The 25175-nt window shown below is 42.3% G+C and overlaps 1 protein-coding gene across 2 annotated transcripts in view; it reads right to left on the minus strand.

The window, feature by feature from the left end:
- Window positions 1-25175, minus strand: part of LOC146590479 (NADP-dependent malic enzyme, mitochondrial-like) — a 126800-nt gene that overhangs the window by 3808 nt on the left and 97817 nt on the right. For both annotated transcript variants that reach the window (XM_085314555.1, XM_085314554.1), the window contains exons 7-9: window positions 10526-10635; window positions 1478-1575; window positions 436-549 (exon numbers count right to left, since the gene is read on the minus strand). In XM_085314555.1, the coding sequence (XP_085170681.1) occupies window positions 436-549; window positions 1478-1575; window positions 10526-10635 (322 nt within the window). The remainder of the gene's footprint in view (window positions 1-435; window positions 550-1477; window positions 1576-10525; window positions 10636-25175) is intronic.

A 25175-nucleotide genomic window follows, 5' to 3' on the forward strand; every position in this document is an offset into this window, starting at 1 on the left:
GCATGGCAGAAGGTGTGCAAGTAACACAAGTCTCCTGGAGCCTAGGGAAGACAAGGGYAGAGGCCCTGAGGACCCAGGGAGTGCAGAGCAGAGCTGAGCCACGCTGGAAGACAAAGTACGGCACAACATTGTTGTGTCTAATACTTCTGACACTGCTTGGTAACTAGGGCCATCTAGCATTACAAAGCTATTGAGACAGCTGAGTATCCTAATGCTTTACTAAGAGCCTGAATCCAAAGCGCTGCCTTTAGGATAGTCAGTGGTACACTGTTGTACCCACAATGTGTACCCAGCCCTGCTGAGAGCAAGAACAGCCCTATCGATCCTGGTAGAACTACAGCCCTTACTGCAGGGCTGAGCATCTGCCTGCTCWGGCCTCACTCGAGGGTGTGGGAGGTGCAGGGGAGTGGAGCTCAGCATTAGAGACAGATCTACCTTGACAATCAGACCCTTTGAGTCCACCATCCAAATTTTTCTGATGGCATCCTCTCGTGAAATTCCTTCCTTTTCCATGGCCATGATGATGAGATGAGCTATGCCCATCGCAGCCTGGAACACAGAGGCAGTAAATAAACATCTCACTGGGGTAGCAATGTCTTTTGGAGAAAGTTTTTAAATAARGGATGTGTTGGGCCACTCTGCACTGCAGAAAGCAGGGAGGCTTTTTGCTCTGTGGTTGTACAGACTCTTGGCATAAGACATATTTTAGCATTGCAGGTGCTACCATAAACCAAAAAGTAATAGTCCAGCAGAGCAGGCTGCCCATTTGAACAGGACTGGGCCAGCCTGAAGAGTAAGGGCTGACTTCCTCAAATGCAGTGGGTTTCTCCAAGTGGCTGAGGCTGCAGCAGTGGAGTTGGTACCTTGGCAGGAAAAGGCCATCTCTATCATTCATCYGGCTGCTGCAGGGGAGGGCAAGGGGCATACACCAAACACGAGGACATTRGTGATGATGCCAGCACAGAGGAGAAATGGAAGTGCTGCATCTGAAGGACTGCCAGTGGAAGAATCCACTTTTCTCTCACTCCTGCCTGAAGGAAGAAGCAGTCCTGGACAGGCTTACAGTCCTTTGAGCCAAAATCATTTTGACTTTGTTGTTAGAGAAGTTCTGTTTTTCCCTCAATACCATCCCCGAGGTCCTGAAGCAGTATCCTTGAAGCTAATGCAGCACTCTGCCTCATAAGGGACTCTGCTCAAGTCRTGTTAAAGCCCCACTGATATATGGGTAGCCTGATAGCATCCAAGAGGCCTGCCCAGGACTCACAGGCCACAACATCACTGCGAGATAGCATCACTGATGCAACTTCTATGCATCAACCAGATCCAGCTGTGGGGCCCATTCCTGCCTGGTGACAAYTGACCTGCTTCTGTGGTTTGTCTTCATGAAGCTAAGCCTTACAAAAAAATTCATGGTTAATTTTTTGCTAAATTTTGATTTTAGGTGATATTTAGGAACAAACTTCAAGAACATTCCTACCTCTCCAGCTCCCTGGAAAACAAACTTATGGTCAGAGAGCTTGTTCTTTGTGATCCTTAAGGCTGCAAAGATGCCAGCTACTGCAATGGATGCAGTGCCTGAAAAGAGAGAAACATTGTGAGATGATCTTCGTAGCAAAAAGACTGTCTACAATAGAAGTAGACAGTAACAGCGTACGGTACGCTGTTAGAAACCTTGTGGTAGGAACCCTTTTTCAGGCCCTGTCACTACAGAATCTGAGTGTGTTCCCACTTCAAAATATTTATCCTCAGAAGATAACCCAAACTCTTTTAGGTTAAGAAGCCTCCAACATTTCCTATTTTCTTATCAGTCCATAGGAGTAGGGTTTTACTTAGCCAGGGCACCACAGTCTGGTGTGCTACCAGGCACCAGCAAACACATCAGCAAACTAAATAGGAGCAGTTAATGGCCAAAGCATGACCATGAACAGTGAAACCAGYAGATGGTGCTGCTACATATGTGAAGGATGTGGAAAATAAATGGGAGCTTTACCTGCTCCTKTAGTGCAAAAGCCAAAGCTAACCCAGAAACCTCTGGTATATCATGGCATCAGGGAATGATTTTCTCTCTTGCTATTTCCATAAACCTTACAGAAAACCTAGCATGAGCAGTTATTCTGGCAGAAAAGTACTGTTACTGAGAYGGTTTATTTTGCTTAGGGAACTGATTGATATAAGTTACTCAAAGACAAAGAGAATGTTTATTGTTTAAAACAAAAATGACTGTCAGTACCATCATATCACCAAAGTTTTGCTGTAACTCTTTGCTGTAACAAATCTGTAACTCAGATTTGTTTAGTTCTGGTCTAACTCTCTAAATGAAAAACTAGTGCCACCTAACAGAGACTCTGGTTTAGCAGAAGTGCCAATGGCCACGCTCCTGCAGCAGACGTCAGTGCCTCAGCAATGCAACAGCATCATTTAACACTTTTGATGGCACCACAAACATCCGTGTTTTAGGTATAAAATGGACTAGACTAACAATTTAATATCACAGATTGTGGTTTCTTAGGCCTCTTTYTTGCAAGGAATCACTTGAGAGGCACACTTCAGTACTGAGGACAAACTCCCTTCACTGGCTCAGAAAACAGTTTGTATCAGTTTATTACCAGATACAGAACATCTGGGTTCAGTAAGTTTAAAAGGGAGCTTGGGCAGGGGAGAAAAACAGCTGTTGAGTGCTCTAATGCTTGAATATTAACATTTGTCAAYTCAGACAACTGAAGGATATATGTGAAGAATTTCCTCTTGTTTCTCCTGTACTAAATCTATCTTTTTAAGCCACATTTATAGTATATTTACCTCGCAAAAGGCCATGCCATCTGACTGAAAGATAATGAACATCCAAGGAATTTATAGGAACCTCAGAAAATTTCATACTTTTTAGATTTTGCTTTTTACAGATGTCACATACCTATTTCATGCTCACTCTCCTCACTTCAGTAAGTCTATAATCAGCAGGACTGCTTGGTTTGCTGCCATACCAGATCCTAAAGACAAGACTCCTCTGAACAAACATGTATGATTCTGCTCATCCTAAAGCAGACATCTGAATTAGGTCACGTGAAATGCATACTACAAGTGTCTCTTTACCACCATCATTCTTTAAGTGAGCTAAAATAACTGGTTGACATGTAGCCACTTACTTACACTGCAGGTATATAAAGTTTGGAGAGAGGGATCCCACTCTAGCAGGCTGAACTGCAAAGAAGTAGGGAGAGATCAAACTCCTACAGTCGTCAGCGATGCCACACTTGTGGCATGCAGTGGAAAGACTGTGAACACCTACACATATGCACACACACACAGTGGGGAACTATCTCCCCCTGCTTACTGCAGCTGTGTCCACATCCCTGCGTGGGTGGGACCGGGTGGCTGATCAGAGGAAAAAATCTGAAAGTGGAACAACTGCAGCAGGACAGTGTTAGTCTTGAGACAGGTCATAGCATTAGTGGCAATATATGTCTGGGAAATATTTAAAAGAAGAAATGTAACTGGTGAAGTATCTTGTTTCTCTTGGTTCTCTCCCAGGCAAAATTGCTTTCTACCCTGCGATTGCTGAGGCATCTGATGGGACAAATGCTGGTTTCTGTCTGGGTCTGCAAATCCACTTAAACAAGTGAAAAACGTCTGTGGAACATTCTGCAGAGGGACTCTSAGTCCTTTCAAACATGCTGTGAGCAAGCATGTGAGGAGTGGGGTGTAGGGAAAGAAAGGGTCTGCAGCGCGATGCGCGTTTCGCTTAGCGGAAGCCGGGGACAGGGTGTGCCTTACTCGGCTCCCTGAGCTCGCATTACAGATCTGACGCAGTAACAGCAGGACTCTGCTCAGCTCTGCCATTCCTAATAACGCTCCTCTCGSTCACCAGCGAGCTTCTCGTCCTTCCATGTCTCCCAAACTGCATCTCAACCCCCCATTACTCAAGTAACAAAGTTACTGTACCTTGGCCTCAGCTCAGTATTTTTCTTTAATAATTAAAACTTCAGAGCATGAAACATTAGAGCATCTCTATGGAGGAGGGTTCACAGCTGGTTTATATAAGGAATTGGCTAATCAGTGTGCCTCAATTCTAAAAAGACCATAAAATGAGATGGGGGAACAAAAGCTGTCACCATGAGTTTTGGCAAGAAAAGAACAACTATCCTTCGACAAGTTAATCTCTCTGTTTTTTCAAAGAGACTGAATGCCAATATTGCAGATAACTACTTCCTTAAGTAATTAGCAAGAGCCAGCTTGGCTGGTCTGTATCTGAGGTGGGGAGGAGATTCGGAGGGTCACAGAGAGAAGAAAGGAAAATACTCAGAAATCATCTCATTCTTTCAAGACTCGAAGTGAATGCTCAAGATAATATCACAAAATAGCAAGTAGGTCTCAGRGTCATCTCCAGGGAGTCCACAGTAACTGGGCTAGCAAAGAAAAGAGCTATTTAAAATTAAAGTACATTCTGGAAAAATGGCAATCCCAGCAAGAATTAATCTGCAAGACTCAGGCACATTGAGAATAATGTGAACGTTAAGGAAAAAAAAAAACCCTGAAACTGATTTTCCACGTACACTAGTGTAAGTCAGAACAAGCCCCATAGATGTCAGTGGAACTGCACTGGAGCAAAACCAAGAAGAAAGGCTCTGCTTCACCGCTTCAAGATGGGGCACAAACGGTAAAGCCTCCTGCTCAGCTGACCCATATCTGARGACTGCTATCCTACTTTCAGAGCGGGGAGAGCAGACAGAGAGATGAATGGCCTCACATACCGAGTCAGAGGCAGTGCTGGCACGAACACTGCAGGGGAAGTCCAGCCCAGTGCTGATGTCAAGGTTGTATGTATGTATGTATGTTGTACCAGGTATGAAAGCACCCAGTGGCTAAGCGGACATGAGTGGAAACAAGGACACTGGGCATGTTTGGGAACCAGATTTCCCCCCCTTGCTATGTGCTGGTGCTGCCCTGGCCCTGTTGACCCATATCCTGTCTCAGTGGAGCAGAGTATCTGCCATAGCATGGTGGCAAGAGAGCTGTGTGGCATGGGAGAGCAAGAGGAGAACTTCCGAGCAGCTGTGAATTGTTCAGAGCCCAGAACTAGCATCTGGGCTGAGCCAATTCTTTCCGATAGCAGCAGCGATGGGAGCATGCACCCACACAGATGCCCATTTCTTTATACAACGCCCACGCAGGTGATTCTGCCTGCAACACAGCATACTGGAGGAAAGGATGGCCAAATTCAACTTCACCTTCTAATTTTTACCCTTGCCCCTCCTCCTTACACATTACCCCATCAAAACCATGCCAAAGTTAGGGCCCAAGGAATAGCAAACATCCGTTTAACAGCTCCAGGAAAGTGTAGCCAAGAAAATATATCTAAATTTATGGATGCAGAGCAAGCACAGAGCTTTTCCAAATCCTGGTTCACATTAATTCCCTGAAGCAGYTGCCATTCAGCGTTACTGGAAAGTGAGGTGGACCTTGTCCAGATGCACTCCAAATACATCATCAAAAGTCAAATACAACAAAGTTGAAGCAAAGAGTTGCTTAAGTGTTTGCAGATCAAGGTCTTCACCTCCATGGCTTTTGGTTATTGTTAGCCTTCCCCCAAGGGGCCTCAGAAAGACATTAAGAAAGCAAATCTAGAAATAGCGCGGACCATGTGAATGAAAATAGTAGTGACAAGCAAGGCATCAATGCTCAGAGAAGGAATTCACTTTTTCCAGCAACAGGTTTAGGAACACAGGTGACTCAGAAGATGTTCTCTGGAGGTGGAGGTGTGTTGTCTGACAGCAGAGATGCAGATCTCAACCTAAAGTAGATGCCTAACGAAGATCAAATGAAAGTCATCTCTAAATGCCTATTTTTCTCTTTGGACTGTAAAGTGCTTGGACTGTAAACTGCACTGCCTTAAAATTATGCCACAACCTTGATCAGTAGTATTACCTTCAAATGGAGGTACAGCCATTCTGTACCTCCATTCTGTGCAGTCTGCCAGACAGCACATATGGTGACTGTGGGTTTGCAACACGCTGCGCTGTTCCAACAAACTAAATGCACATGTTCATAAAGGCAGATGATACCAGGCAGCTTCTCAAGAAAGCATCCCCTACCCCACCACAGCAGTGGAGGCTCTGTTATCGCTTTATGGCAACCACATAATCCAGAAGCTCAAAGCACAGACTTACTATGTTCCATTTTGCCTCCTTATCCTAGACTTCACCTAAAGATTACAGAAATCTTTATGCAGATGTATTTTATGGTGTTCTTTACTGCAAAGAAGTTTGCAATGGCATTTAGTGAACAAGAAAACAGTGAACAAGAAAAGCAGGAGGGGAAAGAGGACCAAATGTAACAGTCCTGAACTGACAGAACACATGGATCAGATCTTTCTGGCCCTGCTCCAATAAACTCAAGACAGTGAGGCTGGGCTGTTCTGACACGACTTGTTTAGCAGTCGATGATTGATTCAGATACGAGTCTAGGAGCTGGCCCTTAAATAGTTAACTGAAATATCAAGGAAAAATGCAGAAGCTTTTTCTGCTGCTGGGCACAACAGGTCCAAAAGGGTCTTGTAACGGTGAATCCCTATAGGAGAGAGAACATCTATCTTCAGCCAGGGTAAACCCCACATGGAAAGCGTGCTGTTCAGGAGCTGCCTGGCAGGACATAGCCTGCTTTGTTCTGCAGCACGATATCTTCCAGTGCTCCCTTCCTATTGTGCTCCTCTCCCTCCCCCATCCCCTCTTAGTTTCCTGTGATAATTACTGATGCATTTTCCACGCCAGCTGAAACAACAAACTAAGATACTGTACCATTTTAATCCGCTGAAATTACTCAATGTGTTGCCAAAAACTAGGCTTGCTTGCTCCTCAAAGCATATGGAAACGTGTCTGCAAAACGGGCCACGTTTGCATAGGATTGCTTTCCAACTGCCCAAATGTTTGAAGTCATTCAGATTGTAGTTCTGGAGTCTGGCTGTTCTTAACCCTACTAAGACCTGGRAGCAGTACTCTTCCAGGCTAAGACACTGTTTCCTAAAGTGTCCTGGAAGGGTTACCTTTATCTGTTAGATAATGGTAAGGGTGCTTGATGGTTCCAGAGACATTATGAGACTATGAAGTAGTCAAGAAACCAACAAAAAAGAGGAACCATTGCCTTAAGGACTGTGAGAAGACTCAAGAGAGGTTCTGTGGAAAGGAATCATCCCTGTGCATAGTCCATAGCCCATAGTGGAGAGACTATGGAAATACAAAGGTCTGAGCATTTTAAAAGTAGCTAGTGATTAAGGTTTCCCATCTTGAGGTGCCCTGAAAAAGTCTCATTTGTAGGATGCAGCTGTTTTGCCTATTTTAGAAATCAAGTCTCTTCACAGAATTTCAAGCTAGATATGGAGAAACYTAAAACACTCAAAATCAGTGGTAAAAGCTGTCAACGCATTAAATCTAGTTCTAAGAGACCACCAAGATGCCTGGAGTCAGGAGATACTAGGGTTTATGCTTCTGTGCACTATTCTTTCTGCCCTGCCCATATGTGTGAAAGGCTTTTGAATGATACGATCAGACAGAATTAAATAACACATAAGAGATTTCTTTTCTCCATTTTCCTGAGTTAGCCTGTAGAACAACTTCTGCTCAGCCCAGGAACAGACTCCTACTGATTCTTCTGGGCATGCCTTACACATGTTGCAAGGCTGAGCTAGAATTAGATGACTAGGTAAAGAAAAATGTTACATCCAACTAAAACTTCAAGAAGGGCCAGRAGGAGGAACCAGGGAATCACAGACCAGTCAGCCTAATCACAGTCCCTGGGAAGATCACGAAGCAAATCCTACTGGATGGTATGTCTCAGCACATGAAGTACAAGAACATGACTGAGAACAGCATGGATTTCCTAAGGCAAATCATGAGATAACTGGCTATGCAGACAAAGGTAAGATGGTTGGTGTTGCTTACCTTGACCTGTGCAAGACCTCTGAAGTGATCTTCCATAGCAAACTTGCTGCCAAATTGAAGAGATACAAACTGAGTAAGTGGACTGTAAGGTGGATGAAAAACTGGCTAAACTGCTGGGCTCAGTGGGTTGTGGTGAGTGGTATAAAGTGCAAATACAAGAGTTCCTCAGAGGTCAATACTGAGGTCGATACTATTCATCTATTAATAGCTTGGATGATAAAACAGTGCATCCAGACAAGCTCATGGATGGTAACAAATTGGGGATAATGGTTGAAACACTGTCACTCTAGAGTGAGTTCAGATGAGGGCCATCAACATTCTTAGAGTGGGAGGATACAGGATATATGTGGTGGGTTGAGGGACCTGGGTTTGATACAGCTGAGAAGGCTAAGAGGACATCCAATTGCTGTCTACAATTACTGGAAMCAAAGGAGATTCACTTTTTGACTTAAGACTTTATTCTGATGGTTGCAGAGAAGACGGTGCCAGATTCTTCTCAGAGGTGTATGTCAAAAGGATGCGGGGCAACGTAGGGAAATTCCAATTAGATATTAGGAAAAAAAATCACAAGGAAGACGAGCAAACATTGAAACAGGAAGCCAAAAGAGGTTGTCGTTCTCCAGTCTTGGAGATATTCAAAATTACTTGGCTGGACAAAGGCCCCAGAGAACCTGATTTAAGTTGGAAGTTGAATGTAAGTTTGAAATTAGCTCTACTTTGAGTGAGGAGGTTTGACCAGCTGGTCCAGAGGTCCCTTCCAACATAACTTCTTTCTGCTTGTATGAATTTTCTTGCATGAAACAGGAATCCAAGGATGTCCGTGTCAAGGGTTCATAAGAGTTTACACCTTTGGAAGATCTTYTAGTTGTATACTTTCTTTTCATCACCGTGTATAGTTAAGCGAGCAAAATTATAGGAGGAAGAGCAGGATCAAAGGAATTCTCATATCCCTCCAATTTCACATTTGCTGCACTGCCCTGGTACTTTACTGGGAAAGAGGGAGAAGTGACAATCAATTTTCTCTCTTATAGCTGAAACTGTAGCTCTTGCCCGTTGCATGAACCCAGACAGAGCTGGGAAAGGAGTGATGTCATTGCCCCATAGAGGAAGGAGAAGCACTCCCTTAATGGGGAACTCCCACATGGCCGGTGCTGGGAGCCAGTTCCTGCTAGCTCCCAGGCTAATGAGCTTCCTAATAAGAGCAATCGCCTCATGCCGGTTCGGTTCGTGGTACCTGGCAGGCTTCCCGCGCAGCATCAGCAGGCTGGCTGCAACCAGAAGGGGTCTGAGTCATTTTAACTCTGCTGGGGTAGGACAGCTTTGGCTATASAGTGATTTGTGCGACAAAAGAAAGGAGGCATTAATATTTAAAAGTGCTCTCTGTTTGTGTAGGCACTGGGGCAGCAAGAGGGAGGCCTAAGGGAGATTAAGTGGAGCATTTTATACTTCCTTCCCCCATCTCCTTTTGTGTGTGTGTGTGTGTGCGTGCATGTGTTAGGCCAGGCTGGGCGCTCTCGTATTCAGTCCTGCTAAGCAACGGGCAATAAGTTTAAACGAATACAACTCAGGCCTGACCTAACTTGCACTGTTTGTGCCTAGGATGTGTTTTTAAACCAATATTCTTAAATCAATACCAGCTCATATATCTCACCTTCTCTGAAATGCCTTAAGTTCCTCTGCTTCTAAAACCTCTTCATGAAAGTGTCTTCAAGCAGGATCATGCATCTCATCACACCAACTGTATTCCCACAAGTTAGAGTCCTGTTTTGGGCCACAACAGCTACGAATGATCTGTTACACAACACTGCCAAACATGGCTAGATGGGCAATAGATACAGAAACACTGCTGGAAAGACTKCCCACAAGAGCCAGCACTGTGTGAAAAATGACATTGGCATTTCTTTCARCCTCTTTCAAGTACAAGTGAGGATGAGTCCAACTGACTTGCATACAATTAGAACAACAAATCTCTGAAATTTCTGCACATGCCAAGCAGGACTAGAAAAAAGAAGAAAAGATGAAAAAAATAGTAGGAGAAGCATGGGTTATTTTTAAGGAGTTGGGAAGATCCTGTCCCTAATGGATAGGCAAACTTTGCTTCCAGTGGTTTAAAGCGAAGTCAGTGCCAAGATCAGGGTGTTTTCAATATGAAGCTTGCTTAATCGGCTTTACCTTATAATTTTTCCATGTAATAGGGAGAATAACAATAGAGGGGCATTGCCAGGATCAGCTAATGACCACATGGGTCAGGAAAACCTTGCACAACTGTTAAAAATCAGCATTGTTCAGCATTGTCTTAACTATATATAGAAAATTAACGGAAGTCTCTAAATTACCGTAATAATTTAAAGGACATGATCCATTTTCTCTCTTGAACAACACTGCTGCAATGAACAGTTAAATTACTGGAAACAACAGAGACTGACTTTTTGACTTAAGACTGCTGTGCTTTTGTTTATATTTTTAAATGCTTATGTATAAACTCTRAAGTTCATCAGCCATTGAGAACTGTATAATAAACAATCTTGTGATCTTAATCACCTTTCCTCATGAGAAGGTAAAGGTGAAGTTTGCATTTTTCTAAATGTACTTACCCTGAATATCATCATTAAATGTACAGTACTTGTTGCGGTATTTATTGAGGAGACGAAAAGCATTAGCATTGGCAAAATCTTCAAATTGGATTAGACAATTCATGCCATACCTGCAAGTCAAAGGGTAATTAAAAATTGATAAAAATATTTCCACAACATAGGATAATATGTACATCTTTTGTTAGGACTTTAAGCGTAATAGTTAGGAGTAGGTTTTGTTAGGATTAGCATAATAGTATCGTAAACAGATTTGCATCACAATAGCACCAAACAAGAACACGCACTTCTCAAGGTTCATACACTCAAAAATGTGGAATCTCTAAATAAGAGTAAATGATATTCACCATTCATCTATTCAGGGAGCACAAAGGGATATGAATATATACACCTATGTACCTACATATAGGTATACATTTTTCGGACTATTGATAAGAGAAATTTTCAGAGTGGTATTTACTGATGAGCATCTCAAACYGAAGTATATATTTTGCGATCAGTATTGCAACTGTCATGTCTCACCACAGCAGATCTAACTGCAAAGGAAACCTCAGCTAAAYGGACACCATCAAGTGTCTGTTTCAGCCTCAGGTGACTGAAAGATGAGTAAAGAAACTGCTTGTACGATCACATGGACTTGACTGCTTTCACATGCGATTTCACAGCTACATTTCTGTGCTTTGGAAACACACTTCTCTCCACCAAGCTGCTTTGCAGGAGATGAGCAACAGCTGCTAGTAACAAGTATTGAGGAAAGGCAGGAAATAACTGCAGCCTTTCCCTAATTATCCAGTATTAGTCAGGGTAAATATGTAGTTTTCCCCAAACTGGGTAATTTACAGATTGATCCACATCTGTCCACTTTCAGCACTTGTCTGATTCGAGGCTGCGTTAGAGTTTTGCTAATAAAATCTGAAAGAGCCATGAATACTCTTTTACATTAACATGATGAACACTGGGAGAAGTACAGGGAATGAGYAATGCAACTATTAGCAATGTCTAAATAGTTGCACTGTAATGAAGACATGAGCCTCCCTGGGACTGCAAGCAGTGCAAAGGCAGCATCGCCTTACATACCTCACATTCAGCCTTCCCTCCTTCGCCACTGAAATGTGAGGTAGGGGACACCCATGCTTTAATCTAGCAATTGATACTAGATAAAACATGCTCCATTTAAGAACCGTAGTTCCAGTCATGAAAAGCTCTTTTCACAGCACTCGTAGTGTGGGCAGTCAGCTCTCCTGGCAAGGCCTAGAACTTTTTTTCATATTATTTTTCATTTCGGGGACATCTGTCAGCAAGGAGACAATGATAAGCACRTGCATTGTGTTCCTTTATTCATCCGTCATGAGAAACTCATGCTTTATAAACCCTCTGGCCTCAAAAAGGGAAAAGGGTTGGCTTTTATACTTTCTTCATATTCCCTGTGTTTGCCCCTTGGAAAAGTGCCACAATGATTTTAGAGTTGTGTCTGATTCTAAAAGTGATTCAGATTCAAAAGAGTAGTGACTAAGACTGCAGAGAGGGTGACATATTCCCCCACTTACTATACAGCAGCAGTGTCCATACTTATTCTCAGCACAGGGACCCAGCTCAGCGTTCCCAGGAAGCTGAGAGGGGGAACTCCACACAGAACGTGGTGCTGTATCCATCCTTGCTCCTGAGGACCTTCTGGATCTCTTCAGCTTCTCTGATGACTTTGGTGACTTGGTGGCACATCCACACGGGAGAACCCAACATGGCAGGTCCAATGACTGAAGGCAACTTCTCTCATCTCACGTGCAGTCGTGATGTCCCCAAACAGCCTCCTCCCTCTCACACGTACGTAACTGTCACCTCCTCGTCCATGCTAAGGTGTGTGTGTGCAGGGGGACTTATCATATACAGAAAATGCTTTTTTTGTCAGGCCCTCCAGTCACTCCCTTCCTACAGATTTTAAACTCAGACAGAATTTTAAAYCACCTAATCTGACCTGTTTAGTATCATAAGCCATAATGTTTCCTTTTGTTAATCATGTGCTAAAATAGTTTGTGCTTGCTAATCCACAGTTCCTGGGAGGCTTCTCAGGTTTGATGCAAAGACATGAAGAGACAAAGACTGTCACCTCATGTGGTAGTTTCTTCCATTAGTTACYCAGCCTCACTGCTCAGGGTCCGTGTCTCACCTGTAAACAGCATGTACCTGTAACCACTACCACCTGTTTTCTTGTTCTACTYTTCTGCTTTACTGGTGCCTACATACCAGATAATTCTGTTTATGACGATATTTATGTGCGGCAATCAAGCTATTTCTCAGCTTTCTTCTGGGGATGATACAAGAGACTAAGATAAGTCTTTCTGTGTAAGAAGCATTTTTTTAGCCCTTAGATTTTAGGCAACTGGTCTGATTTTTTAACATCTCTTAGAAATGGAGATGTCTAGAAAACACACATAATTGGTTTAATCAGCACGGAAGAAGCACAAAGATAAAAATCAYGCCCCTCTTCCTCCTCCTCATCTGCTCTGAAACATCTCCCTGGGACTTCATGTTCAGTTGATTATTCACTAAGCCCCCTAATGCCAGTCTGGGAACCATTTCTGCTATTTGGGTAACATCAGAGAAAGATCACCATGCCAAGTCCCCACAGTATTCAGCTATTCCCTCTCTCCTGAAGGAGAACAAGGGGTGTGAAGGGGTGTATTTAAAAATTGCTTTCAGTATTAGGCTATTTTTATTGTAGGTCATCTGATAGCTCCTACTTTATGAAGTATACTTACCTCATGCTTTGTAGTATCAGATTTCAGCGAGCCCTCTCTAGGCAGACAGATGCAAGTATGAGTGGTCATGCTGGCCAGCAAGGCAGCAACTTCTCATTTTGTTTACTGTGCTGTAAGGAGCAACAGCACTGTGCAACAACGCTGTCACAGTTACACTACCCCTCACCCAGGACRTGACGGTTTAGGCATGGATTTTCCAGAGCACCAACAGGCTTTGTAATTCAGCAGGTTCTGGATACTGAGATGGGGGAAACATCAGCTTGTCATACTCTAGAGGGAAGAAACTAAGCTTCATATCATTCAGAAAGACGACAAATTATTTCCTTCACCCTATATGGCAGGACACGTACAAGGCTAAACAGCAAGTGGCTTCTATTGAAATTCCTCACCAGTTTTTATAAGATGCTCTTAAATGGTGATCAGCCTGCTGCTAATTATTTACAAGGTACACAGAGTCTTTCAGGGAAAGATCGCTTATGCACCTTAACTCTCCCCATTGCAGATCCTGGCAGCTATTAAGGAGACATTGAGTATCAAATTGCTTCTGAAATGCTGAGGAAGACTCTGAAAAGCAATATATGAAGATTCCTAGGCCTCCTTCTCTTTGTAAAGCCTTGGAACTCAAAAGAAATACTTYGGATTTCCATGGGATATGTGTAAAGAAAGAACACAAAAGGTATTGGGGAAAATCAGTTTTACAGTGGATAATTCTCTTATGATTTTCAGTGTGTAAGGAAAACAAGACTATGCGGGAGATTATACACCATTCCTAACACCTGCTAATATCTTGCAGAAAAGAATTAGAAAAGAATCTTTGAATAACTTTAGTTGCTGTAGAAACTGTTTCTCTAACAGTAGTCTTATTATTTATTGTTATCATTGAGGAAGTAAAATTACTGTCTTTCTTAATAAAATCAATGATCCCAGCCAGCATTAATGTGTGTGAGATAAGCACTTCAAATAGCATAAAGGTTGCGTGGATTTCCTTGACTACAGAGTAAAATTTGCAAGAGTATTAATTAACCTGAACATTTTTTTTCTGTTTTCAGCAGATAATTCTCACCTTATTGTATACACCTTGTCTTCAGGTGATGAGACAGTGCACAGCTACTTCTATTTTTGTCCTTGATCATTTTGTATTGAGCAGAGTACAAGTGAAGTCTGGTGGCCCATAAACACTTCTTTTTTCATTGCGCTCCTCAGTATGACAGGACATTGATGAAATTAAAAATACTTTCACTGAGATATTTTTCAAGGATTATTTTCTTTTACTCTGCCATATGGCCTCTGAGCCTGTTAAAGTATGAGCAAGTCATGTTTTTGAGTTTTACTTTGCAATGGGAGAATTAAAGCTTTATCAATAAAGATTCCAAGTTGGTCATGACAAAAGCCTAAGATGCTATGCTTTAGATGAAAGAACAAAATATTCAGGAGTCGGTAAAATTTCATGTGGGAATCTTGGGATCATGTTCAAGATTCTAGTCCTCAAGGACTACCCATTTTACTGAGGTTCTGAGAAGATTTTAAAGAACTTGTATAGCTCAAATTCGTGCAAACTAAATAGGAATTAGGCAGCTGACTTACTGAGCCCTTTCTTGGAAATCCATCCATTAATTCTTATTGCTCTTTCCTGACAGCAGGCTGGTGGTTGTGTGCAATCAGTCTATTGTAGTATGACGTGGTCAGCCTCAGAATGAACTTAGCAGGAGTATGAACAAAACAACTGCTGGGCCCATTTGCAGTAACATCCTTGTGAGTATCAACATGATGAGTCAGTTCTGCTGTCCTTTTTCCACAACACAGTAACTCAAGATTTGTGTAACCTGTTTCATCCCAAAGGAATTCAGAGCACTCTACAAAAAGTATTTGAGTAGCATCCAAAAGAAAAATGTAGCCAACTTGGGACTTGAACACAGAAGTGCTTTAATATGCAACAATGCTAAAAAAATCCATCTTAGGACAGAAAGTGGAGAATACTTATTAATGCAAAGGGGAGGAGTGGTCAGAGTGCCTCTACATGGAATTCAGCCAACAAAAAGTAGGATGGAATGGGATTCCTTTCACTACCTTTACATATCTAAAAATTGTYTATCTGATGCTGAACTACACAACTCTGACTGCCTTCTCAGACACTGGAGAGAAAGAGGCACGTCTGGTGGTAAGTTCTTTGAGCCAGTCTACATGGAAAATGGAAGTAGATAACATCCCTAGAGGTGCCTCTTTCTCTACAGTTGCTGTGAAAACAGACTAAGATGACTAATTTAGATTTAGATGTCTAACTTTAGACAACTATTTTTGGAGAGAGAATCCCCATCTCTCATGTTATCTAATTACCACAGCTGTCCAGAAAGATCTTAAGTTTGTGATATGTGCCCTAAATCACTGGCTTATCACCCTCTCAACTGCAATGCTATGCTTTCCTTCAAAATCTAGGTTTCTTTTTTGATCTCTACAGAATTTGCCCTGCTCCGTCCCATGTGTAAGTTATCCAAGTGCTTCCCAATGAAAGTACATGGACATATTCCAGAATGGAGTGAAATACATTGTCCAGTTTACTCCCATGGTCAATTTTCAAAAATAACAACTAGATTTTGATGAAATTAGTTCTGTAAAATTATCAGGTTTCATTGGAAAAATGATGTTTCTATTAAGAAACCATAAATAATGATTTTTTTGTTGGAGGAATTATTTTTAGTAAGGTGTGCATTTGTTTAACCAGCAAATAAGAAATTTTGCTCTGTTTAACTTGTGAGATCTGACATGAATGCAGMCCCAGCTCGTACCTACCTAAGCATTTACAATATGCTTAATGTTTACAGAAGCAGGATGCCTCTTTATAGAAAAAGTGACTGCAAAGTAAGTATTTAAATACAGATTACTGAAGATCCACTCCACCACATTTCAGTATCTTTAAATTTGTAGCAACCATTGAGGGTGGCCATGCAGAGATCTTGCAAGCTTCTCTGGCAGGAAGAAGCTCCTGAGGTCAGCCTGCTTGGCATGTTGCCCAGTTCTCATGAGCTCTTCCATGCTTCTATCAATCCATGTGACTCATCGCCTAGCTTCCAGCTCTGAAGCCAGCAGCAGCAGGTCACATCAGGACTGAATGTTTTCCAGTCCAGGAAAGGCATGACCAGCTAGGATTGGCTCCTTCCAGTAATCTCACCCTGATTCTCAGTGACTCATCTTTAAAGCATACTTTCCTTTTGTTGGCGTTCAGGACATGAACACCCAGGCTTTATCCGAAAGCAAAGCTCCAATATAGACTACTGGGATATTAGAATGACAAGGTAGCTTGAAAGGCAAAGGCCAACCTCCACTTTGCTTTCTCCCATCCCCCATGTTTCCCCTCTTCCAAAAGATGAAGATTTGTTTTTTGACCATCTAATTTTGGATTCGGATGTGTTCCTCCTTCTCTTGGGCACACTGAAGTGAGCATTACTTGGGATCTCTGCAGACTAATGTCTCCTTGTGAAAATGGGTATTTCCAGTGAGCATGAGTAATTCGTATGTTTGCTAGCTGTGGAAAAGAAAGCTTGGACAGTTAATTTCTGCTCCTGTCACAGAGAGGTGGTTTTGAAGGAATTCACACACGCTAGATAGAAATGGAGAGAAAATATAAAAGCAAAATGTTTTATAGAGGCTAAATATTATCCAAGTTAATTTCTTAACTCCTCTCCACTACATAYACACACTTTTCAGCAAAAGTGAGACCTTTTGGAGTTACAACCCAAACTATGCTGTACCTGCTGCAGAGCCTTTGCTCAAGGTTATGTGTGTTTTTTCAGCTCTAACATTCAGTCTAATTTCTCTAAAAACAGTACCTCACTTATGTCCTCAYTCTATCACAAATACATTAGCATTAATACTGAAATTTGTAACTGGTGACACTACAAGAGTTATGATTTAATACAATTACCATTTCTCCTGGTTCACTGTTGGCTTCTAGACCACAATCTGGGGACACCTGTTCTCTACCACCTCCGAATTTGTTTAGCCATTTTTTAGAACTGGAAACAAACATTTTAAATAAACTGTCTCAATGATTTTTCTTCACGAAAAAATCACATGTCTTTCAAGGTAGGAATTATGTTGCTGTCTTGTTACTCTGCATCAGCACCTTTCTGGGTTCTGTGCCATAAATAACTATGACTCAAGTTCTGACATTCTTTCTCATACCTTGCAGTAACATTCCAGCACAAATAGCCTTCAGTGACACCATGGTTTATAGAATAGTTTCATACACTCACTTTAGCGTATAATCTCTGAGCCTCACTAAGTCATTTGTGCATAAACAGGACTTTTTGTGAAATAATACACCATTCAGCACAATAATAGTGTAAGACTGTCATCATAATGAAGGATGAATCTAGAAGCTAAWTACGTAAAATAGTACAAGTCTGTTGTAGAAATTACTGATTAAAAATCTTTATCAGGAAGTTATTCTGTTTCTTGGAAAACAAGCAAGGATTCATGCTTTGTTTATCAATGTACAGTTGTCTTGTTACAGCTATGATTAACCTAGAGCTACACTGAGTATCTCCACTAAACTTACAAGAAAGATGCTGTTAGTAAAGTCTGTATCCTCTGCAGAGGATATATCTCTCTTGGATGAGTACAAAGTGAGGAATAAAAGATGCCTGAATCCCAGCAGTGGGAGGCAGATATTCTCCTGATGACACTGYTTTTAGCCTCAACATTCAAGGCACTTCTTAATTGCCTGAACAATCTGATTATGCAACGTGATGCTTTCATTCTCATTTGTACGTACCTCTGCAAATTCATCCAGCTTCATTATAAGTCAGGAGGTCACAGAGGAAAAAATTTGTGAGGCAGCAGTTAGAATTTGAGAAGCATCTGACTGAATAGCCTAAGTTAGAACTTCAAGGGTGGCCTGGGGACCTGTGCAAAGCCTTTGCTGACCAATACTAAAAAGGCATTTTTGTTTACYGTGAATAGAGGCTATAAAGCATTCCTACGTGTATGGAAAAAATTATTTTTGGAAGAAAGTCCAATAGACCTCTTTTTTTAAGGAAAGAGTCACAGGATGGGAGTTCCAAACCCTCTATGAATTTACTATTTTATAGAGCTTTTTCCAAGCATTCATGATGCAAGGAATCTGCTTTGATGTGCTGCTACTCCTACTCACAGTCTTTAGTTAAACTAGGCAAAGAGTAAAAACATCTTTGTCTTTGTCCTTGACATTTTCTAATTGCTGCTTGATAAACTGGGAATCAAAGTTCTGATTTTCAGTATTACAGTAAAGGAGCTTGTACTCAGAAAAAATAATGCTTGGCAAGTGATCAGCACTCAGGACCGGAAAACCAAAGACTATGATGTCCACTATAGCAAATTAAAGAAACCTAGCACCTGAGTCTGGGCACTGTCCTGAGATCGTTCTTACCATAAAATTGTTAGTGTGACTCTTGGTGTGCTTTTGGCCAGGCCACCTAGTACTTTGCCATAGAATTCCTGATGACACTTTCAGGATCACTGTGGATCAAGCACCTCCTCAAGAGATAGTTTGCTGATGGCTTTAGAGTCGTAAGAGAGCTAAGCAGTATGGGTACGGGCAGCAACAACCATGGCATTTGGCCTTAGGACCAGAAAACAGGATCTGACCTCTCTTGCTTACCAGGACAGATGTAGCTAGAAAAGAAATAACCTAGAAGTGGGCAAAGCACTGCCCACGTGACTCCTCATTCAGCTCTGGCCAGGCTCTAGCTTTGCCACTGGAAGGTAGTGACTTAAAAAATCTGCATTTTCCTTGGGTATGAAAGGCAAAGTGCCCCTGCACCTCAGCAACATTATGAAGGCATGGCTGAGTATGTCCCAGGCTGGCAGAAAAGGAGACTAGATTCAGCTGGGACATTCTGAGAGAGAAAAGGCAAGTCATTTCCACAAGGTCTTTGCAAACTRAGTCTTCACAAACAAAGGTGAATAAAACTAGAATATTGAGCCATCTCATAGCACAGTTGACTCAACACACAAAACAAGATATTCTTTTATCTGCATTAGAAATAGTGCCAGAGACAACAATCCAAAATAAGCAAACACTGGGGCCAAGCTCAGAAGAGGCTTAGAGGTAAAAATCAGCATTGTTCATCCCATGTAAACAGGGCGCAATGCCGAGGCTCATTTTTGCTACTGGAGATCCAGTTCCTTCTCACCTCTAATTCTGCTGGAAGTCCCTTAAGTGGCAGCTCTCATRTGGTTGTTGGGCTCTTCGTAATAGGCAGGGTTATACAGACAGGATCAGCCAAATGCTTAAGCATTTCCCAGAACGCTAAGCTTTTCCTATTCTCATTTATGTCTGGGAAATATCACTTGAGGATCGCAGTGTCTGCATATTTGTATGTGTTTCCGGCCAACAAGAGGAAACCAAGATATGTAGAGTCAAAAGAGAGACAAGTTTACTACCTGGAGGGCACAGGGCCAGGCAAATGTACTATTGTTTGCAGAGAGAGCTTGCAATATTTGTTTGTTTATAGGCTGCAGACAGATGTTAACATCAGAAAAAGCCTTTAATTGTTATGACTTTCATATAGCTGAGAGGCAGGCAGGCGTTCCCTTAAAAACTGACAATGAGAACTAAAATTTTGGTAAATTCAATACAAAATATTTCATTTCAATGTCAATGTCAATTTCAATTTCAATTTCAATACAGAATATTGGTAAACTCAGTATGAAGATGTGATTCAATGGCACTATTTATATCACCAATTAAAGAGTCTAACAGTGATAAAAGGAGAGATGAAGAGATAAGCCAGACAATATGACCATACCCGTTAATTTCTTTTGAAACAGTGATGACGTGAGTCAGGGTTGTAGACTGATAGGACCCAAGGATCCACATTAGAAGTCACGACTGTTACAGCAGATGTAGCAGTTATGACAGTGGTCATGAGTGAAACAAAAATGCAGTTGTTCATGCTAGAATGTGAGCTTGTGAGCCAACAGAAGGGAGCTTTCTACAACCAGAATATCAGTTGCAGCCAACCTAAAATTTATTGCTCTAAGTCCCAGAATTTAGAAATCACATGCCAACGAGCTGTGTCATGAACCCAACAGGAACTGCTGCCTGTCTCACCATCTTCTTGGGCTGTAGATTATTTCTAACACTGGGTAGGAATATGGCTATCTATGTTCATGCCAACACAAACACAACCACCATGCTCTGAGGCATAAAGCCTGCTGCAGATTCAGTGCAAGCTAAATCAATGAAAGTGACCCCCTGAAGCACAAAGATAGCAGGAAATCCCTGAATCTCAAATTACTGGAAGCTGGGGTGTATGCCAAGGAAGTATYATTGCATGCATTCCTGTTCTTAGTTGTATCCCTGGGCACCTGCTACTGGCTACTGTTAGCGACAGGATACAAGACTGAGCCAAGATTAATCATAAAGTTCTTGGGGAAAAAATGTTGAAAAATTATAATCAGCCTTCATTGTAGTTCTTAGAGACACAAAAAACAGCCCTCTTGCACAACCTCTCATGAGTTCTGCGCACTAAGTCTAGCACTAAGGGCTGACATGGCGGCTAYTGTGTTTTTATGCAGAGTGATTTCATCCTTCTTGCACTGTGTCTGAGAAAGGTTCTAGTYGGACAAACAAGGCTTCCTGGGAGTAGGGTACAAGCAGGGGATACAACCGTGTTAGTGCTAAYCCTCAACTGCAGCCCTGAGCTACCCTCTGACAGACAAGGAATGGAGCCTCACCATCTGCTTCTATCCAAGCAGATCTTCTCCAGCTACATCCTCCTAGGTCAACTGTAGTAAATGTAGCTTAGGTGGAAAACCACAGACAGGAAGCCTGAGGCAGAGGGCTTCTCAGCATCTGTAACAYGGCTGTATCCCAAAGGAGAGGCATTTATAGGGAAGGTATGAAAGTCCATCCTGTAGCAGCACATCTGGAGCTTAGTCATTCATCAGTAGCAGAAAGTCGGGATAATAAAGCCTAAATACTGTCCTTTAACATTAAATATCATCTGCTGGTTAAAAGTAGATCCCAGGAGCTGGCTGATGAGCTCAGATCTTTCACTGTATCACACAAACCACACAAAGAAGGTCACTGGGGAGCTGACAGATGCTCTTCTGTTTCAGGTACCACCACATCTTTTCCTGCTCTCAGTCATTAATTACAAAGTGTCGTTTTAGACCGCACAGGTTTGCAGGTTTTCTAAACTTCTTCACCCTTGCTTGAGATTGGCAAGAGGTGCATCTAGTTTTTGACCCCATGGAAAGAGAAACGGAGAATCAATAAGTAGTTTTCTTGGTAAACTTTGTTAATAGAAATGGAAATTAAGTGAAGCCAACCTCTGTTCAGAGTCTTACTGCCAACATCAAATGTAGACTGAATTACTACACAAGGTCCACGTCATGGTCGCAAATATTTTTGCCAACTAAATGTCTTAACAACATGGGTAGTGGTGGGTACTACAACCCGTCAGTGCAACTATGCCAGTAACCACCACCCTTGACACTTATGGCTTCTTGTTCTGTGCCAGGTGGCAAAACACTTGGAAATGGCTGGCGCTGCTGCTCAGAAACTTAGAGCCTTATGTTGGGGGAAAGGTAGAGACACATCCATCTTTCTCAGGATCAGGAGGAGACACCTGTCTCCTAGAGTTAGGCACCTGAAGCCTATAAATTAAAAGGTAAGAAAAAAAATAAAAATCTTATTTTTTAAAGATTGTGAGAAGATGAAGAAGGAAAACATGCTGCTGTTTGCCCCAGTATTGTGGCTTAGTGGGGAGAGCACTCCAGAGGGCTGGGGGAACCTAGGTTCTTGCTCCAAAAGGAAGTTCTTGTATGAAACCAGAGCAGTCTCCAACAAGGTGGAACAGGGAGACCATCTCCACAGAGCAACTCAGAGACAAATGATTGGAGCTGAGAGAGAAGCTGCAAGAGCAGCAAACTCGAATATTGGACAGAAGGGATGGCTCTTCCCATCCCCATCATTTCTYCCTTCTAGAGGTGTCAGAGTCCCTCTGGATGAGGTGATTAGCAGAGGTGGGCAAGGAGAATATCCATCTTGTATACCCATGAAGACTGATGTGGGTCTAAACCACCAGCAGTTGAGCCCCGTCAGCACACTAGCGAGTGTGTGCAGGCCTACTCACAGACACACAGATGCTGAGGGACTTTAGATGTCAGCAGGACTATGCAAGGGCTTTGGATGCCGGTGATGTCTAGACACTTAAGTCTAGCCTTTCTGGATCAWTTTACTAGTTAACTTGAATAGCATCTGAATAAATAACACAGGGGGCAACTGTATTGGTGATTTTGTTTCAGAAACGTGCTGCTGAATTTGTGAGCCACACCACCAGAGAACTGCTGAAACAGAGGTGGCTTACTGGGGAACAGGCTCTGCTTGTTGGAGAGCACAAGGAACGTGATCTGCAGCTGCTTGGTATGTTTGTGGGTATATCACTGGGAAGGGATTAGGCAAACAGAAAACAGGTATAAAACAAACACAAGAAAAAAACTCAGTAGGCCTACGTTCCCACTTCTACTATTTTGAAATCAAGCTTTGATCTCCTGTTGTTTTCTGTGCTCTGCCATATGGCCCAGGCTGATAAAAGAGAAAAWTTCTGTTTCTCCAGTCACCTTGTTAATAAGCAGTGATGGGAGAGGAATTGGAGGTGAAATTATGACAGCCTGATTAGGCTGCTGCGATACGGTTTGCTGGAGTGCAGAAGGGCTTCTCCCGGAGTCCGAGGCTGCGTGCTCAGCATCTGTCAGCAGATGAATGAGGCCAGCGTTCAAAACRGAGGCTGGAGCTCTGGGACAAGCCATCCGTCAACACCTCTGGCCATTTGGAGCCAGTGAGCTGCACCGTTACTGTATGAYGAAGCCACAGAAGGAGTGAACAGAGTGAGATCGAGGATCTTATATAAATAACCAGTCCAGTTGTTTATACGGTTATATATAATATAACTCCAATACTAGTTTAGGAGAAAGAGAGAAGGAAGAAAGAAACCTGCAGTGGAAGTTTGCCTTGAAAGAGTCTCAGGATTAAAGAACATTGTTACTGTAGAGACTGGGCCTCATCACAGTGTCAGAGGTCTGAGTGCCCAGAGAACATACGCCAATACCACAGCATCTCCCATGGCTCTTTTGATWTCAACATTAATTTTCTCCTTTATGCAGGTTCTAGAAATTCTGTGGGTTATTCTAATGTGATTCTTGGAATCACTTTAGGGGAGTATTCCAGTCTAAAACATATACCAATTCGAGACCAAAACTGGCTGATTTGCCTTTCACYCCTTTAAATGGGAAAAGGAAAAATATGAGAATTGCGTTTTTCTATCACAAAATGTATTACTCATTGTGAAAAAACAGCAATTTGCCCGGCTTCTTCATTCTGTCATAAGCTAAGCTGAATGGGCCAATGTGGTTCCCTCCCAAGAGGAGCGAAGTGCAGGATTTGGAACTCTTGTTAGGAAGTCATTTTATGTATTTCAGGTGAAAGAGTAATGAATGGAGGTTTAAGCACCATGAAAATGCAGATATTTCATCCAGATGTTCCAGGAAGGGCTTTCTTTAATTATTTGACCTAAAAGTGCCCAGAAGTCACACTTTATTTCTAAATACTTTAAGTATTAGTACTCCAAAGCCTCTGATGCACTCCTAGTTCCATTATCAGGTGGCTATTGTGGGACCAGGAGCTCTTTCCATTGACTGCAGGGGTTTCCCGCTATAGAAATTTGACATCTGCTTGATATTATTATTCCATTAGAACTGTAAATCTTCACTCTACTGGTTTTCCTGTGGGCTCTGACACATTCCAATTTAGTGACAAATGTCCCTAGAGCCAGYAGTTATTTGACAGGCTGGGAGGTGCTCCTGCAAAGGAACTGACAAACGCTTTCCATAAGAAAGTGAAGTACCTTCAAGAAGTAGGCAGAATTTCTGCATGAACATCCAGCTGAAAAAGAACCCCCCAAATTCCAAGAGATTTGTGACTATCCAGAAATTTCCTCCACAGATACATAAACTCCCACATGATGTTATACATTTGCATGARAAATCAGAGTAGATCACATCATTTCACGCTCACAAGTTTCCTCARACAAGGAAGCAGGCTACAATAAAGTAGCGTGGTCTTGCCCTTCTGAACCATCACTGCTTCCTTTCGTAACAGAAGTGAGGATTCCTACTGGGCTGCATCCAGTCATTCCACTGGAAATTTGAGACCAAACGAATCTGCTCCACGTAAGTTAACCAAACCCAGGCTGATAGCAGAAATAGTCCCCAGTCCAGAGCTACTACAGGATCATATTCCAACAACTCTTAAAAAGCATGCTGACGGTCATGATAATCATACAGGGTAATAGCTCCTTTCACTCAAGGATCTCCAAACACTTTACATATGTGAATGGAATATGTGAATGGAGAACTACAAAGGGGAATTTTACAAAGTGGGATTACAGTGAGAAGTGGAATCCCCTCRCTTTGTAGAGAACTTTTCTGGGCCTTACTGTGTTCGAGTAATTCATCCTGGCTGAGAGAAATACAAAAACATGGACAGAGACCCCTGGGAACTTGACTCCCAGTACTTGGATTAAAGCATTAGACATGACATCACCTCCTCACGAGATAGGAGCTCCTTGTTTGGTGGCTGAGTGCCTTCCCCCTTCAGTGTGGAGATTAGCTCWTGTAAACTAAACATAGGAAAATTCCTAACAGCCATTCTTTTCCCTCCAGCAGCAAGTACAGAAAAGGTAAATCGTCTTTCTAGGTGTCACTGACATCACAGGAGTAGTGGGTGCAACGGACTCTGCATTTTACACTGCAAACATATATCCCAGAGCCAAATTTATGACAACTGAGACCATGATCCAGGTTCTCTTTCCATATCTATCATCATTACTGACACTGTGTTCACGTTTAGAGAT

The sequence above is a fragment of the Rhea americana genome, unplaced genomic scaffold (genome assembly GCF_003343005.1).
Source record: "Rhea americana isolate MKP2758 unplaced genomic scaffold, rheAme1 scaffold_407, whole genome shotgun sequence".
Lineage (NCBI taxonomy): Eukaryota > Metazoa > Chordata > Aves > Rheiformes > Rheidae > Rhea > Rhea americana.